Raw genomic sequence first — 15,757 nt, 5'->3', positions numbered from 1 at the left:
CTTCTCCCATAACAATTGCATCCCTAATTTGAGCACGTTCCTGCTGTATTCGCCGAGCAACCGCATCTTCACTCTAACCCAGTAGAAACTGGGTGAACTCATAACCATTCTGTTTCCTCAGCCACAAAAAGTAGTTGCACACAATGTGTTCCATTCACAGGAATATTGTCCGACGCTCACCTTTTGACCAAGTAACAGCCATTGCTCTCACATACAGAGTCCACGAGCAATTGCATTTTGCCGAAACCCCACACTCTATATGTGCATCCCGTTCTGTTCCCCAAACAACAGATTGCAAAAGTAAACACACTCTGTTTCTCCAGCAGCAGAAGCTAAGAGGGAGTTGGAGGTACAGGGAGAGCAAGACGAAGAAACAGTGAATGAGAATGGGGGAGGGAGATACAGTGAACAGCAATTACAAAATAGGAGGTGCTGTGAGTACAAATGAGAGAAATTGTGAGAATGGGAGAAAGATATGAATGGAGGGGAACAGAGAGAAAGTTGAATTCTGCTGAGGCCAGGACGGGGTGTTTAACACAGAGGTGAAAGCAAGGACAGAATGACTTAAACAGAATTCAGGTGTCCCATCCGGTTCCATCCCCTTCTCGGATGACAAGGATATCGGTGAGAATCTCCAGCTCAGCTTCTTCAAAGCAAAGACAAACTCTACTGCTTGACACTTTTTAATGAACGTTTTAATCAGTTACGCATTGAAGTTATGGATACAGTCAGGTGAGAGCATTGCCTTGCCTGGCTGGCTCCTGAGTTGAGAGAAACGCTGAGATATACCCCTATAATCACCTGTCAGAGGATAAGGATGGACAAACCAGTACCGTCCTCAGTCTATTACCATATTGACAAGCTGCTTCACTGCTGAAACATTGAATTGAAATATGAAAATCCTGAATTGATTGATTAATGAGTGAATTGGATTGATTTATGAATTTGAATAAAGGGATACATCAGCACATTCTTCAACTGCTGTCTGAACTTTTTCTGGGTCACAGCATATATCGCTGTGTTTGTGCAGCAACTGAGGAGCTGCAGCATGAAGCCTAATTCCTGCACAAATGGATAGACAAACACAGACCTATACCCTAAATACCACATCCGGTTCCATATAGAATACACCATCAGCATTGACCATAACAAGATGAAATTGCCCGAGATCACAAACAGCAAAATTATGGATCTTTGTCGATTTCGCATTTCTGTGTCACACTGACCGTCCCCATTTGTGTGAGCACGCAGTCTCTTGCGGGCTCTGCTGGTCACTAAAATGTGTCTGACGGTGAAAATATTGAGTAGTACAATCAGGAGAAATGGAAGAGCCGGGTTTAGGACGTGATGGAGGAACTCGATTGCAGTCCAGACACGAGAGGATTGAACACTGCTTGTTATGTGACAAAACCAGGGGATGTTATCCAGATTATACAGCCCTGACAGCATGAAATACCAGAAAATGTTCTTTAAGCAGCTCAGCACAGTCACTGTTCCAAGAACCACAGCCGCTGTTTTCTCACTACAGTATTTACTTTTCAGGTTCTGGCAACAAATGGCTACAAACCGATCAAAGGTGAAAGTGACTGTGAACCAGACAGAACAGTCAGTTGCTGCATAAAGCAGGACGGCGTGGATATTACACACATGTATGTACCACAGGAAAGTAAACTCTTCCCAATAAATAATGGGAATGTGTCTCAATATCAGATCGAGGATAATGACCAGTAGATCCGCCACTGCCATGACCCCCAGGTAACGACTGACACAGGGAGACAATCCACAATCTTTATGAAGCAGGATGAAGATTGTCACTCTGGTAACTGTAAGGAAGGTAAACAAAGAAAATATGCATCATCATACTGGAGGTAAAGTTGTCAGTTTTACTGTGGACAGAGTCATATTTCAAATGGCTCACTGTATTTAAAGATCTATTGAAATTATTGGAGCTGTAATAACACAGCACAATGTCTGAATTACTTTAGAGATGTGACATAAATACAAGAATTTCTCCTTTCCCAAACACGGAGACGAACATTCATAAGAACATATATTTTCTAAGACATGGTCACACACTCGATCACTTGTAAGTAAACAAAGGTTACTTCTTTACATTTCCTGACAGGAAAAGTGAAAATCGTTCTTAACGGTTCTCACCGGTTCAACCAGTTCCTTACAGACAAACGGAGGTTGGAAATTCCTGTCTTTCAGTCTAAGTTGTTGTGGCCATTCTGTCCTGAAGAAACGTAAACGCAGACAAAAAAGTTCACCCCATTAACTGGCCTGAATGTACTTCGAAACAATGTGTCCTTCTCCCTGCAACGTGATTTCTTTCTTGAGAATCATGTCTTTTGGTCAATTCACTGACTTTTGGCCAGTGACTAATACCATCAGTTGAAGAACGCTCCATAGATTGTTCCACTCCTTTTTTCCGTCCAACTGTTCTTCTCTCTCTTTGGGATTTCTCCCCAATTATCGTTTAAGTTTAACCCCTTGGTTCTGGAAAAAAAACTGACATTTTCCTCCGATGATCAGTTCACAAGTCAGGACACCAGACTGCATGGCTACTTCATAGAGTGCAAAAGTGAACCGGAGCTTCCAGCTGTCTTACACTTGCACACACGAACCTATTCCCCGTCCATCATCTTTCTCAGGCTTAGTCCAGTGCTTCAGCGAAGCTCACCATCATTTGGAAAAGAAACACCTCATATTCTGCTCAGAGACTTTGCAACACTCTGGACTCAATATCGAGTTCAAGTTTACAAATAAGACTAACTGAAAGGCAGGTGTCAGAGGGGTCCACTTGACTCGGGGCGGAGCTGAATGCGAGAGAGCAGAGAGCAATCTAGAAAGATTTGTGAAATAAAATCTTACCTCGTGTATTTATCTTCATTCCATATGCGTAGCACACTCTTTGCAAAACAATTGCGCCTCAGTTTCCATTTTACTCTTTCCACTCTAACCTTAAACTTATGCCCACTCACCCTCTGTTCCCAATGCTGTGAAAAATGATGAGTGCATTCAGTCTATCCATGCCCCTCATGACCTGATACACTTCTATGAGGAACTCACACAGTCTCCAACAAAATATGGGAAAATGTCCGAGTTTATCCAAACTGTCTTCAAATGAGAGCGTTGAGTTCTGGCAATATCATTGCAAATTTATTCTGTATTCTTTCCAGTTTAAAACATCCTTTCGACAGAAAGGTGGCCCAACCTAAACACTTATACTCCACGTTCGGCCTCATTAACGTATTTTTTTAGCTCTGACATAATTGTGCAACTTCTGTACTCAGTGCCCTGATCGATGAAGGCCAGTGTACCAAAGGCCGTCCTCACTGCCCTAACAATCTGTGACGCCATTTTAAGAGAACTGTGAACCTGAACTCCATGGCCCCACTATTCTGGTACACTCCTTCAGGTCCGAACATTGACCATAAAATTCCTACCTTTATTTGAGGTGCCAAAACACAACACCTCACACACTTATCTACATGAAACTCCATTTTGCATTACTCGGCAGACTTCCCCAGCTTATCAAGATTCTGCTGTAATTTCTGATGACCGTCCGAACTTTCGATGGTATCATCTACTTTAGTTTCATCAGCAATTTACGAAGCATGCCTTGTCCATCCTCATTCAAATCAGGAATGTCGATAAGAAACTTGAATGTGTGACATGAGAATGCGGTATGAATAGGTACCAAACAGCAATCAGAAACTCGAAATAAATCAGCCTTGATCAATTTGACAGAACATATCATGTCGAGTCACACAGTAAGCAGTACTGGGTGTTCAGCTGTTTGGAATAGGTATCAATAATTTAGCATAAATGCACTGTAACTATGTTAGGCGATGACGTTAAGGTAAACAGACAATTATATCATTCAGAGAAGGTGCAGAGTGTCCAAATGAATACTTGGAGGTGAAAACAGCGGGTAAAAGTTTGGAAGATCGAATATAACATGACATATCCCATGTCATTTTATTTTCAGGACGAATGTGAGGCAATATGTGAGTGAAAGGGAGAGAGATGGCAGCATTCGTGATACAGTGTGAACTGGAAGATCCACTCTTACCCGGTCAGACTTCGGAAATTTTGCTAAATCTGATGGACTGCTCTGTCATGTTCTCAGTTATCCCATTTCTCTCAGTGGCACGTGATGAGATGGGGGGTGTTTCAAGCCCCGTATTAAGGACATGACGTCAATCTGAAAGGCCATTTTTTCCTTGCACGTGAAGGGAATGGCAGACTGCTTCTAAATGAAGAGGCTCTGGCTGTTTTTCGGACTGTGGTTATTCATCAACACGACGTGCCATGCATGGGCACATTTCAACATTAGATTCTATTACATTAGATTAGATTAGATTAGATTAGATTAGATGAGATTAGATTAGATTAGATTAGATTAGATTAGATTAGATTAGATTCTCTACAGCGTGGAAACATGCACTTCGTCCCAACAAGTCCACACTGACCCCCACCCCTCTCCGCCCCTCCAAGAGTCACCCACCTAGACCCATTTCCCTCTGGCTGATGCACCTAACAGTATGGACAATTTAGCATGGCCACTTGAACTGACCTGCACATCTTTGGACTGTGGGAGCAAACCGGAGCTGGAATCGAACCTGTGATCCTGGTGCTGTGAGACAGCAGTGATAATCACTGAGAGATCCTTCAGTCCTTCTACTTCACCGCGATGACATGTGGACCACGCAGTTCCATGTATATGATCATGAGTACCGCTATACTGGGAAAATAAGCATACACTGGGTGGCTCCCTGCTGAGAGGGAACGCATTGTATTCCCATAATCCGCAATATATATACTCCAACATTGAAGTAAGCATCATGGGAGATGATTGATATGTTACCCATACCTGCCATGCAATTTCCGGATATTCGACGCTGAATGAAACTGTGAATCTCGCACGATCCTACCCCTGGTGTGAAGCTGCAAGTCGTGTTGCAGGAGGTGACACCGCTCTGTGACCAGCTCCTTGATAAATCAGGGTTCCCTCACACACTGCTCCTGGGTTAAGCATAGGTTGGGAAGGTGTTCTTGGAAATCCTTGGATGGATACATCAAATTACTTCCCTATCTCACCCACACTCCAAAACACACGCACGCACACACACACGCACACACCTGTGGTCATTGCATTTTCAGATTACGGTTGGGCGTTCAACAGGGTTCGTCATGGTAGACTGTTAAGTACAGTAACATTGCATGGAATATAGCGATAAAAAGATATTTGGATACAAAATTGGATTGAAGGTAGTAGTCAGAGAGTGTGGGGAAAGCCTACGTTTTGTGACCAGTGGTGCGCCAGAATAATTTGTTTAGTGTTCATCTTTTGTGATTTATATGAATAAGTCGGAAAGGAATATAGGAAGTCGATCATTAGTGAGTTTGCAAATGACACCATAAGCGATGGTTTAAGGGGCAGAGATGATCGTTATCTCCGAGTCCGATGAGCCCTTAAGTAACTGGGTCGTTGGGCCAAGGAGTACCAGATTCAAATTAACATTGATAAATGTCAGTTCCTGTATTTTGGTCTGACAAATCAAGCATGGACTCATGTACAGAATCAAGAGAGTTCTGACGATCCAAGAGACCTTGGAGTACAAGTTCAGAAACCGTTGAGAATGGCTGACTGCTTCTGAATGAAGAGACTATGCCTACTTTTAGGGCTGTGCGTATTGACCCACACGGCGTGCCATGCATGGGCACATCGCAACATTAGATTAGATTAGATTAGATTAGATTAGATTAGATTAGATTAGATTAGATTAGATTAGATTAGATTATTTTCGATTCGATTCGATTAGATAAGATTCTCTAATGTTTGAAATCAGTCGCATAGGCAGACAGGATAGTGAAGAAGGTGTTCTTTTCGATTGCCCTTTTTTGGTCATTGCACTGAGTCTTGGAGTAGGGAAATCATGTCGTGGCCATGCAAGGCATTGGTTAGCCCACTTTTGGATTACAGCATTTATTTCTCATCTCCCTACTATTGGAAAAATGGCGCGAAACATGAAATGGTGCCAATAAGATTCACAAGCATGTTCCCAGTGGTCGAGAATTTGTGCTGTAGGGACTGGCTGAAAATGTTGGGGCTGCTTTCCCTGGAGCATTGGAGGCTGAGTAATAACCTGAAATAAGCTAAGATAATCATGCGGGGCATGGATACACCTGATAGTCAATGTTCTTTTCCAAGATTGGGCGAGCCCAAAACTAGAAGGCATAGGTTTAAGGTGATAAGGGAAGCATGCGAGATGAATGTAAGATCAAATGTTTCAGGCAGAGGATGGTGCGTATACAACATGAGCTGCTAGAGCAAGAGCAGGAGGTTGGTACAAGTGCAATATTCAAAAGACATCTGGATGAGTAGTTGAATAATAAGTGTTTAGAGCGATATGGTCCACATGCTGGCAAATGGGACGAGATTAATGCATAATGTCTAGTCGACTTGGATGAGTTATATCAAAGTAGCTGTTTCGCTGCTGCACATCACTATGAGTTTATGACACTGCGTTTTCAGAGTTTCCACCCCCTGCAGACTCGGCTCCATTTGTTGCTCATGTTACAGACCTTGATGATGCACTACAGTACTCATGCTCCATCAAGAGTTGGAGCACGAAATCCTCAGGTCTCCCTGAATGTCTGAGACATGTCACAGAACAACATCCAGAAAACCACCTCCAGCAACTCCTCTAAATGTTCAATAACAGGAGCCAGTCAAATCCCCTCAGCTGCAAGTTAGAGGTTTTGTTCTGTCCGGTAATTCACGATAAGATTCCTCGTGTTACTGAACGCATGGTCAGCTCAGAGCGGCACACATTGGCACTGAGTGCACAGACACAGACAACGTTTCAAAGACGTGAGTCAAACCTGATGAACCCCTTGTCCAACATACAGCGCCACAAGGGATACAGCACAAAGTAAATAACAGCCCGAAACGTACCATTTTATTGTTTCTGAGGTTCACAAGGCCGGTACTTGATAATCTAAAGAGCAATATAACAAGGCCGGAAAAGGTACAAAGGGACTGGAAGATTCGTATTAAAAATGGAAACAGATACTTACTTTCCTGAGAACATATGGTAGAAATAGGGAAAAAAGACAAGAAGAGTGCTACTAACTGAAGGATTCAGACCTGAGACGGTCCAAATCACAAGAATGAGAACATTGAATAAAGGCATTGCATGAACTTCGCTCTCTCAACATCTGAATCTGGACCAACCCAGACACAGTAAAGAGGTACAAGACGACAGGGCAATATGGAGTGCTGCACGGACTATGCTAGTTTATTGTTCAGAAAGCTGAACTATCTGCCCGGTATGGCGAGCATTAAAAAAAAGCCTGTATATTAGTACTACAAACAGTATATAACAGCATATCATGGGGAAAGTTGCATCCTATGCTGTAAGTGAAACTAAACGTGGTTCCTTTCAACTTATCAGACGAGAAAGGGTGGACTGCAGATGCTGGAGATCAGAGCTGAAAATGTGTTGATGGAAAAGCGCAGCAGGCCAGGCAGCATTCAAGGAGGAGGAGAATGGACGTTTAGGGCATAAGCCCTTCTTCAGGAATGAGGGAAGTGTGCCCAGCAGGCTAAGATAAAAGGTAGGGAGGAGGGACTTGGGGGATGGGCGTTGGAAATGCGATAGGTGGAAGGAGGTCAAGGTGAGGGTGATAGGCCGTAGTGGGTTGGGGACGGAGAGGTCAGGAAGAAGATTGCAGGTTAGGAAGGCGGTGCTGAGTTCGAGGGATTTGACTGAGACAAGTTGAGGGAGGGGAAATGAGGAAACTGAAGAAATCTGAGTTCATCCCTTGTGGTTGGAGGGTTTCTCGGCGGAGGATGAGGCGCTCTTCCTCCAACCGTCGTGTTGCTATGGTCTGGCGATGGAGGAGTCCAAGGAGCTGCATGTCCTTGGTGGAGTGGGAGGGGGAGTTGAAGTGTTGAGCCACGGAATGGTTGGGTTGGTTGGTCTAGGTGTCCCAGAGCTGTTCTCTGAACCGTTCCAAAAGTAGGCGGCCAGTCTCCCCAATATAGAGGAGGCCACATCGGGTGCAGCGGTTGCAATAGTTGATGTGTGTGTCGGTGAAGATGAATTTGTGGCGAATATGGAAGTATCCCTTGGGGCTTGGAGGGAAGTAAGGGGGGAGGTGTGCGTGCAAGTTTTGCATTTCTTGCGGTTGCAGGGGAAGGTGCCGGGATTGGAGGTTGGGTTGGTGGGGGGTGTGGACCTGACGAGGGAGTCACGGAGGGAGTGGTCTTTTCGGAACGCTGATAGGGGAGGGGAGGGAAATATATTCCTGGTGTTGGGGTCCGTTTGGAGGTGGCAGAAATGACGGCGGATGATCCGCTGGACATGGAAGTTGGTGGGGTGGTAGGTGAGGACCAGTGGGGTTATGTCCTGGTGGCGGTTGGAGGGGCGGGGCTAAAGGGCGGAGGAGCGGTAAGTGGAAGAGATGCGGTGGAGGGCATCGTCGACCACGTCTGGGGAGAAATTGCGGTCCTTGAAGAAGGAGGCCATCTGGGTTGTACGTATTTGTAACTGGTCCTCCTGGGAGTAGATGTGGCGGAGATGAAGGAATTGAGAATATGGGATGGCGTTTTTATGGGAGGCAGGATGGGAGGAGGTGTAGTCTAGGTAGCTGTGGGAGTCGGTCGGTTTATAGTAAATGTCCGTGTTGATTCCGTCGCCCAAGATAGAAATGGAAAGGAGTAGGAAGGGGAGGGAGGAGTCTGAGATGGTCCAGGTGAATTTGAGGTCGGGGTTGAAGGTGTTGGTAAAGTGGATGAACTGTTCAACTTCCTGGTGGGAGCACGAGGCAGCGCCGATACAGTCATTGACGTCGCGAAGGACTAGGTGGGGGACGGTGCCAGTGAAGCTGCGGAAGATGGACTGTTCCACATTTCTTACGAAGAGGCAGGCATAGCTGGGGCCCATGCGGGAGCCCATGGCTGCTCCTTTGGTTTGGAGGAAGTGGGACGATTGGAAAGAGAAGTTGTTCAGGGTGAGAACCAGTTCAGTCAGTCGAAGGAGGGTGTCAGTGGAAGGGTACTAGTTGGTACGGTGGGAAAGGAAGAAGCGGAGAGTTTTGAGTCCTTCGTGATGGGGATGGACGTGGTCAGGGATTTGATATCCATGGTGAAAATAAGGCGTTGGGGACCGGGGAAGCGAAAATCATGGAGGAGGTGGAGGGCGTGGGTGGTGTCCCGAACGTAGGTGGGGAGTTCTTGGACTAAGGGGGACAGGACCGTGTCGAGGTAAGCAGAGATGAGTTCGGTGGGGCAGGAGCAGGCTGAGACAATGGGTCAGCTGGGGCAGTCAGGTTTGTGGATTTTGGGCAGGCGGTCGAAACGGGCGGTGCGGGGTTGTGGGACTGAGTTTGGAGGCGGTGGATGGGGGATCCCCTGAGGTGGTGAGGTTATGGATGGTCTGGGAGATGATGGTATGGTGTTGTGAGCTGGGGTCATGGTCAAGGGGGCAGTAGGAGGAGGTGTCCGTGAGCTGGTATAAGGTCGGTGCGCTAAACTACTCCCTCCCTTGTCTGCTGGTTTGATAGTGAGGTTGGGGTTGGAACGGAGTGAGTGGAGGGCTTGCGAGGGTGAGAAGTTGGAGTGGGTGAGAGCGGTGGAGAAGTTGAGGTGCTTAACGTCTCTGCTCCCAGGAGTACCAGTCCCAAATCCGGACAACCCAGATGGCCTCCTTCTACAAGGACCGCAATTTCCCCCCAGACGTGTTCGACGATGCCCTCCACCGCATCTCTTCCACTTCCCGCTCCTCCGCCCTTGAGCCCCGCCCCTCCAACCGTCACCAGGACAAAACGCCACTGGTACTCACCTACCACCCCACCAACCTCCATGTGCAGCGGATCATCCGCCGTCATTTCCGCCACCTCCAAACGGACCCCACCACCTTTCACAGGAATGATCGTAACAGGGGATTTCTGGTGTCAGTTCGGATGGAGCTTCGAATCAGAATATATTTCTACACATTTGAAGCTGGCAGTGTCAGTTGCAGATTATTCGAATCAATCAGAATATATTTCCCTGCTGAAATTTTAAATAGATGTTTGGATGAGCCAGTCAGGTATGTTCTGGATGTTTCTGGAAATAAAATAAGGAAATGGTAGGGCATGGTGTCGGAAATCAACTCATGGTCAAAGGCATTACCACAGTTATAGGTATCATTAAAAATAAGGCATATCGTAAAATTAAGGCATTTGGCATAGTTGGCGACAATGTAAGGGACATGAATTAAAGCAATAGTCATGTTTTTCTGCAGCTTTTTAAAATATTAATTTTAAAATGCACATTTGGTATATTGTGTACAGTTCTGATCACCACATTTGGAATATTGTGTACAGTTCTGATCACCACATTACCAGAAGGACATGAATGTTTTGGAGAGGGCACATAAAATATGTTTACGTTGTTTGTTGGGGGATTATAAGTTTGTATAATGTTTGGGCAGGCTGAGTTTCCTTACATTGGAATGCAGGTGATTGAAAGGGGAAACTGATGGAAGTTTATAAAATTGTGAATAGCATGGATAGATTCGAAAATATGGGGCTTTTTCGCAGGGTGGCGTGGACATTTACTTGGCGACACAGGTTCAAAATACAGGTATGCGGGGCAATTAAGTTAGATGTGCGTGCCATGTTTTTCCCACAAAAGATGCTATGCCTGGAATGCACTGCCAGAGGAAGTAGGGGAAGCAAGAAAACAAAGATCAGCATTCAAGACGTATCTGGATAAATACATGGATAGGAAGGAAATAGAGTGATACACATCTTGTAATTGAATCAGTTTTAATATGGAAGGACTGTCTTGATCATTATTCTTTGTTCTAATTGTGAATCGCCCGTTTCAATCTCATTTATTGTCCAGAGATGGGATAAAGTCAGAGATAGGAAATGAAACTTGCATGCAAAACACAAGACAGTGAACTATCAGTTCTCAACATTAAATAACAAGGGCAGTGATACAATATACTGTGTTTCACAGGTAGAACTGAGTATGTTAACACAGACAGACCTACGACGGGCACTGCCTGAAGCAAAGATGGAGAGAATGAATGAACAAGTTCACTGATGCATATAATAGTGGTTTGCACGGTGAATTTCTGGACTCAGTGTCTCAGCAGGAACAATAACTGTAACAAGGAGTGGAAGCATGAGAAGTACAATCAAACAGTCACACATAGTTTATCAAAACAATATTTGGACAATGAGACTTACGAGGGACACCAACGATAGCCAGGATGGGATAATAAATATATTGAATAATGAATAGTACATATTCGATCCGACGTGATAATGGCAACCAATGATAGTATGTAGAAAGATACCAAATTCTCCACGCTAAACTCCTGTCCATTGCTGAAACATTCCAGTCTATCATTCTCAAATTATCAACCGTTTTTTGATAATTCCAGTTGAATGTTCTCAGATTCTGATCTCTTCTCTAAATTTCTCCGGAGTTGTTGAATCCTATTAGTGCTGTGGGTGTTGCTTCCTCTCATACTATTTGATTAGATATCTACGGAGCTCATTTTTCATTTATAGATATAAAGCCTCCACTGGCTTAATTAGAATCTGTGGAGACTTGCATTAATAACAGTCTCTAAACAAACATTTTCAGTTAACACCTTCCTTATATCACTTTTCATATCACAATGAAAGGGAACATTTACACAGTCTGACCGAAAAGTTGAGGGTTGCTATGGGATGGACCATAAATCTTTGAAACGTTTTCATCTTTCTTCCTTGCTTACAGAAACAGTGTCAGAAGACTGCATATTTCTAACTGGTCCACTCAGTTTATACAAGGAGACAGGGATAAAATAACGCACCAGCTGCATAAAATGACTTCTTCGGGGAATTGTTGCAGACCAGAACGCTGGGCAACGATATTCATTACACATTGTCTCTGTGTAAAGCTTCTCCAACTTTTAATTAGTGTGTTATTAAATTCTTTCATAACCTTGAAACATTATTCAGAGCATTCAGATTGCTGTTTGGGAACAAAGGGAATCAATTGTGTTCCCATCTGCCAGTGACAGTGGGTTAAGAAGACAACATTCAACCCAATGTTGCCTATTATCACTTGACGAAGTGGAGCGCTGGAATGTTGCCTTATTGTGCAAAATGTATCGTCAATATACAGAGAAGTATTGTTACAGCTGTACGAGTTGCTACTGAGATGATACCTGGAGTAGTTTTGTTGTGTGTGTTTATGTATAGGAGAAGGGAGGAGCCTACATCAAATACAGTTGAATCGATGGTCATCATCCATGGGATACCATGGGATAATGTGCTAATGATGGATTGAAGGCGGACATTAAACTATCAATCTTACTACATACTAACAGCAAGAGGCCATTCAGTCTATCTATTATGTAACAGAGGGACAGGAGGAGGCCATTCAGCCTCTTGAGCCTTTTGCAGCGGGAGAGATGGGGCCACTCATCCTGTCGAGCCTTTCACAAGGAAACAGGATAACATCGCCTACATTTTAAGCCTGTTTAACATTAACTATTAGTTTTTTAAAAAAAAAATAGTTTTAGATGCTTCTTATTCTTATATTACCTTTGGAATTCTAATCTAGAATGTGGCGAATTTTGAACATATTATGCAAACAATTGCAAAATCTGACTCGGAAAAACGATTTGCGGGCAAAAAGGATCGTTTGAAAGTTCGGTGTGTTCAAAAATAAGATAACGAGAGTCGAGAGACTGTGTGTTCCCGTCAGTGTGAAGGACAGAAATGGTAAGTTTAGAGAATGCTGGATGAGTACAGAAATGGAAGCTCCAGTCAAAAAAAGAAAGAAACTTATTATAGGTACAGTCAGTTGGGATCGAGGGAATCCCTAGTGGAGTATAACAGCAGTAGGACAATACTTTTAAGAGAAATCAAAAGGGCAAAAAGCAGACATGAGATAACTTTGGCAACGAGTTTTCAGGAGAATACAAAGACATTTCGTAAGTACATAAAAGACAAAAGAGCAACGAGAGAGTGACGAGGTGCCCGAAAATATCCACAGGTTCTTCTATGCGTGCGGCCGCAGGGATGAGTGAGATGCTAATCGATTAATTTGCTTTAATGCTTACTGTGGATAAGGCTCTAGAACTAGGGGAAAAATAAATAGTGACCTTTTGAAAGTTTTCATATTACAGCGAAGGTGGTAATGGATATCTCAATATGCACAAAGGTGAATCAATGCTTAGAGACTGATCATGGGCATCCCAGAAGCTTGTGGGAAGCTAGTGAAGTGAATGCTCGGTCCCATGCTAAGTTTTTCGTATATTGTATATCCACAGGAGAGGTGAAGGAAGACAGGAAGGTGTCCTAAGTCAGAAAGTTGTGAGGAAAATCTATGGAAAAATAGACCAGTAAAGCTGACATCCGTAGTGGGCATGTTGTTGCAGGGGATTCTGATGGACTGTGAGGCAGCAATGTTTCCAATCAGCCATTGTGTCGACTTGGAATGAAGGTTCACCGTTTCTTCATGGTGAGGTCTGATGCAGACAGGGTACTGAAGAAGGCTTTTGGTACATTGCTTTCATTGGTCAGAGTTTTGAGTATCGGAGAAGAAAGTCATTTTGTGGAACTGCAGGGCACTTGTTAGGCGACTTTTGGATTACTACATTTAATTCCATAGGAAAGATATTCTTAAGCTTCAAAGTGTTCAGATAAAAAATACATGATTGATGCCAGGTTTGGATTGTTTGAGCTATCGGGAGAGGCTGAACAGGTTGGGTATAATTCCCCTGGAGCGTTGGACCCTTGGGGACTCTGGGGGTAACTTTACAGAGGTTCATGACATCATGAGGTGCATGGATACGTTGATCAGCCAAGGTCATTTCCTGGGTCGTGGAGAGCAGAAATGGAGGAACGAAGTTTACGCTGACAGGGGAAGAATGCAAAATGGACCAAAAGGGCATATTTCTCACATGGAGGGTGGTCCGCGTACGGAGGGAAGAAAAACAGGTTCCAGGCGAAGTGGTGACGGTTGTTTTAGTTGCAAAATTTAAAATTCATTTGGATGGATTCAGAGAAGCAATGGCCAAATACTGGTAAAAGGCATAAGAGTAGTTAATGATGTTTGATTCGGATCGACGGCTCTGGACAGAAGGCTCTGTTCCCCTGCTGTGTAACTCTATGACTTTAAAAAGGAGGAGGCAATTGAATTATTGAGAGTGTCAAAGTGGTGCAAGAGGAGGCGATTCGGCCTCCACAGCCAGTTACAGAGGGACAGCAAAAGCCCAACCAACTTCAAGATCATGTTACACAGGGAATGGAGGAAGTCATCATCCTCGAGACCCTGTTACAGAGGGACAGAAGCAGCGTTTAGCCTCTCAAACTCCGTAAGCAGAATATGAGGAGTTCGCTAAATTTCTCGAGACGTTTTACACAGGTTGGAGCGTTTGACCTATGAAGAGTGGATGTATATGGCTTAGCTATTTTCCCAGGCGCGTCGTTGGCTAATGTTTGGCCTTACACAAATGTGTCCAATCGTGAAGGGCATAAATACGGTAACTGGTCAATGTTTTGCCCCTGGGGATGGGAGTCAAAAACTAGATGCATTAGGTTTAATGTGTGAGAGAAGGAGTGAAACAAAACATTTAAAAGACATTTGGATGGGAATATACACAGGAACGCTTGAGGTAAGGCCCAAATGCTGGCAAATAGGACAAGATTAATTTAGGACGTCTGGTCAGCAGGGAGTTTCTTTTTCTTTGAATTTTATTTCCATGCTTCATATCTCTATAAAAGTCCAATTGGAGGAGACTAGTTAATTTCTCAAGCCAGCAACACAGTAATAGGAGGGGTCCATTCTGCCTCATGAGTCTGTTAAAGGGACCGAATTAGGCCATTCAGCCTTTCAAGACTGGTAGACAATAGAAAGACAGGGCCATTCAGTTTCTGGATTTTATTATATCAAAAAGAGCCAATCGGCCTGTTTGCTTGCTCAGTAACTCAGAAAATAAGAAACAAAAATCTATCATTCCGATATTGAGGTTGTTTTACAGAAATAGGAGATAGGATTTCAGTTAGTATAAGCTGCAAGAAATGTGAAGAGGACATTCAGTCCCTCAATTCCATTCCACAGAAACAGAAGGAGGTCACAGAGTTATCCAAGCCTGTTACTCGGGAAAAGGATTTGGGCATTTTTTTTCACAAAGCTGTTGCATAGGAACTGGAAGCAGTCATTCAATTGCTCGCGACTGTTACACAGAAAATTTAGGAGGTGAGTAAGGCCGCAGGATCACTTTGTCTTTCAAGAGAGGGAGGTGACTCCCTCCGCACCAGTATTCGACACGAGGAGAGAAGGGGAATTGGCTTGTAATAAACAGAAGTACCTGAATAAGTTGCAAGAGTGGGCCTTCAATTCTGCTCTGTCATTCATTAGACGATGGCTGATCTGATTGAGGCTCCTGATTCATTTTACACGTATTCCCCTTTCTGCCGCTTCTGTTCCATTCTTTGCTCATTTTGCAGATTCCGATGCTTAAATACAGTCACCGTGATGTTTCCACAGTGGGTCACGAAAGCCGCTGGTCTTACTGAATATCCACAGCATCTTAAAACGCAATGGCAACATCTGCACTAACTTTTCAATTCAAGAATGATGTCAGAATATTCATCTACAAGTTCGAAGCACGGTCTGATTCAATGACAATTGAGAGGATTCCACATGTTACTGATCACATGATCAGCAGAGAACGACCAATGCAGG

At 44.1% G+C, this 15,757-nt stretch overlaps 1 protein-coding gene across 1 annotated transcript; it reads right to left on the bottom strand.

Annotated features, from left to right (window-relative positions):
• Positions 1-902: 902 nt before the first annotated feature.
• On the bottom strand, positions 903-11,474 carry LOC148138171 (putative G protein-coupled receptor 139). Its single transcript, XM_087981845.1, has 2 exons — positions 11,257-11,474; positions 903-1,823 (listed from the first exon to the last, which is right to left on the bottom strand). The coding sequence occupies exons 1-2, from the start codon at positions 11,417-11,419 to the stop codon at positions 916-918; spliced, it is 1,071 nt and encodes a 356-aa protein (XP_087837971.1). The 5' UTR covers positions 11,420-11,474; the 3' UTR covers positions 903-915.
• Positions 11,475-15,757: the final 4,283 nt, after the last annotated feature.

This window comes from Chiloscyllium plagiosum, unplaced genomic scaffold (assembly GCF_037043375.1).
Source record: "Chiloscyllium plagiosum isolate Xiang-an unplaced genomic scaffold, Cpla_swu_hap1 HiC_scaffold_41, whole genome shotgun sequence".
Lineage (NCBI taxonomy): Eukaryota > Metazoa > Chordata > Chondrichthyes > Orectolobiformes > Hemiscylliidae > Chiloscyllium > Chiloscyllium plagiosum.
This window is presented reverse-complemented; position numbering and strand designations above follow the sequence as displayed.